The sequence below is a fragment of the Colias philodice genome, chromosome 28 (assembly GCF_061535455.1).
Source record: "Colias philodice isolate Cphi_HAF_F1 chromosome 28, ilColPhil1 Martin Lab GWU primary, whole genome shotgun sequence".
Classification (NCBI taxonomy): Eukaryota; Metazoa; Arthropoda; class Insecta; order Lepidoptera; family Pieridae; genus Colias; species Colias philodice.
In genome coordinates, this window is record NC_143113.1 from 4,035,889 (window position 1) to 4,038,139 (window position 2,251).

At 34.1% G+C, this 2,251-nt stretch overlaps 1 protein-coding gene across 1 annotated transcript; it reads right to left on the reverse strand.

Annotated features, from left to right (window-relative positions):
* LOC149476296 (uncharacterized) lies at nt 1–1,098 on the reverse strand. Its single transcript, XM_089712077.1, has 2 exons — nt 1,045–1,098; nt 1–433 (listed from the first exon to the last, which is right to left on the reverse strand). Exons 1-2 carry the CDS (start codon nt 1,096–1,098, stop codon nt 5–7), a joined length of 483 nt encoding a protein of 160 aa, XP_089568203.1. The 3' UTR covers nt 1–4.
* Nucleotides 1,099–2,251: the final 1,153 nt, after the last annotated feature.

The window sequence follows — 2,251 nt, forward strand, 5'->3', positions numbered from 1 at the left end:
ATCTTTAAAGTAACAGGTTAAGCACGGCTTGAACGACCATAACAACCAATTGGAGTAACCCTGGTAACAGACTGCCGCCAATGCCAACCAGAACGTCGTCTGCCAAGTCTGTGATCGCTGATACCAAAGTCGAGAGTAGGTTTTGCATGTTGGCAACCCCTGAACTAGGAGTTGAAGGGTTCGCGCCCACTGCATATTCTGGCAATGATCTCAAGAAGTTCACAATGGCCAACGCTTGGGAATATAACTTCAATAAAGAAGTTTCTAGAGCGCTCAGATCTACAGGAATCAAACAGCTGATGGATGGCGGGAGGGTGTCGAAAATTGACAGTAGAGATAGAAGGAGGTTGTAGACGTTGTTCAGTAATGGTAGTAGGATGTTTACTAGGGGATATACTGCTGGCAGTTGGACGGATGTCGCGGTGACTGGTCGCTGAAAAAAAAATACAATAGAATGTTAAAGATGGATCAGGGTGACAGCTGCTGTCTCTTTCTTTAGAGGGATGTAAATTGGAGGAAAAAAGACAGTCTTATTTCTGTATTTATTGAGAGTAATTTTTGTAAGTGTAGGTATCTAATTCCCTTGTGATATCGGGTCAAGTTATAACTTTTGCTGATCGAAATAATTTTCCAGGCAAATAGATAATGAACTATTCTGAATTTTTTTATACTATTTCTTTTCTGCAATACTTAAGTTTATTAAAGCCCTTACAATATTACTAATTCTTAAAATATTATACATATTATCTATACACAAGTCCATGAAATCTATTTTCATTTTTTAGTAATTTAATATTATTGGAATCTTGCAGATTTGTTTAAGTACATATATGTTTTCCTTTGTAAAGTCACAGAATGTTCCAGAAAGGTACTTATTTTTATCAAATTTAATGTATTATCTGGAAGAACCAGCGTACCTTGATCTCTGATCCCAATGTACCGTCATACAACAAGAGCTCTACTCTTTCTGGATTTTCTATTAAACAAAGATGTGATAGAACATCTTTCTAATTTAGAAATAAAAATGGTGACTACCAAACTCACCATAAGCAAACAGACGGCTACAAACAAAAACGCAGCACCGATTTTTCGACCCATTTTTGTAAATAAAAAAAAATATTTACCGAAATGACCTATTCCCGACTACCAGACCGTTTTTTGTGGCGCTTTTGTAATAAACACATATTTTATATAATCATTTATTTCAATATTTTGTGTCAATAGGTATTGATAAGATTGTAATTCAAATATTTCTTAAGCGATTCTTTATTGCGCATATCTAACTATCGCATTCTATCAAAACATAGTTTATTTTTATGTAATCATGCAAAATATTGATCGAAATATAACTGATATATTATTTATTAGATAAGTACGTTAACCAATTGAGCCCCGAACGGCCCGATCGGGCCACGACACAATAGATTTTCTATTGTGTCTGTGATTCCGGGGCCTGAGTTATTTCTATTCGCATGCCACTAAATTCTGTGCCTCCAGTGAATAAGGGAATAACTCAAAAACAGCACTTTTCAGGAGAGACAAAAAACTGTATATCAATACTAAATCTTTAGTAATTCAAAATTTTAAGCTTGTATGTGTAAGATATGATGTTAGACTATATTTTTACATAGGAACACATATTGTAACAACCCCATAAATATACTTTTTTCGTGTTTTTTTGTAGTTGTGGCCTTATGAACGAGTACTTCATGGAATAACTCAATGTATTCACATAATTTTTTTTTACTCTTTGCAATATAACGACTTATGCCCTTATGCACTATGTTCATAATCGCACAACACGACTTATATTATTGCCAGTTTTGGTTTTATAGAAATGATGTGACTTATTATGCTTGAAATTTGTGTACTTTATGACTCAATTGAGGCATTTTAGTGGAAAAACTATGCACGTAGCTTGAAAAACGAATGAAATCAACGGGTTTTTTTTCGTTATTAGATAATAAAAACAAAGCAACATTTAGGTATTTATGCATTTAACCCTAGAAGTCCAATCTACGTAAATTTGACGTATGAACTCTTCTATATTTACCATCGAATCGCTGCAAAATCCAGAACCAACTTATTAGCCGTCGAGACCTAGCAGTACATAGTTGGCTCATCCAGGTAAATTCCGCCATTTGGTTGTAAAGAGGATGTTGTGCGTCATTTTGACGTATAATTGGGCTTTTCGTAACTTTTAAGATTGTTTCAAATTTTTATTTTGTGATTTATTTGAATAATTTTTTTC

Excerpts from the sequence above, each read along its gene's own strand:
- LOC149476296 (XM_089712077.1), bottom strand. The coding sequence starts at position 1,098 with ATGGGTCGAAAAATCGGTGCTGCGTTTTTGTTTGTAGCCGTCTGTTTG. Across the intron at positions 434-1,044 it reads TAGCCGTCTGTTTGCTTATG|CGACCAGTCACCGCGACATC; the intron begins GTGAGTTTGGTA and ends TTTTTTTTTCAG.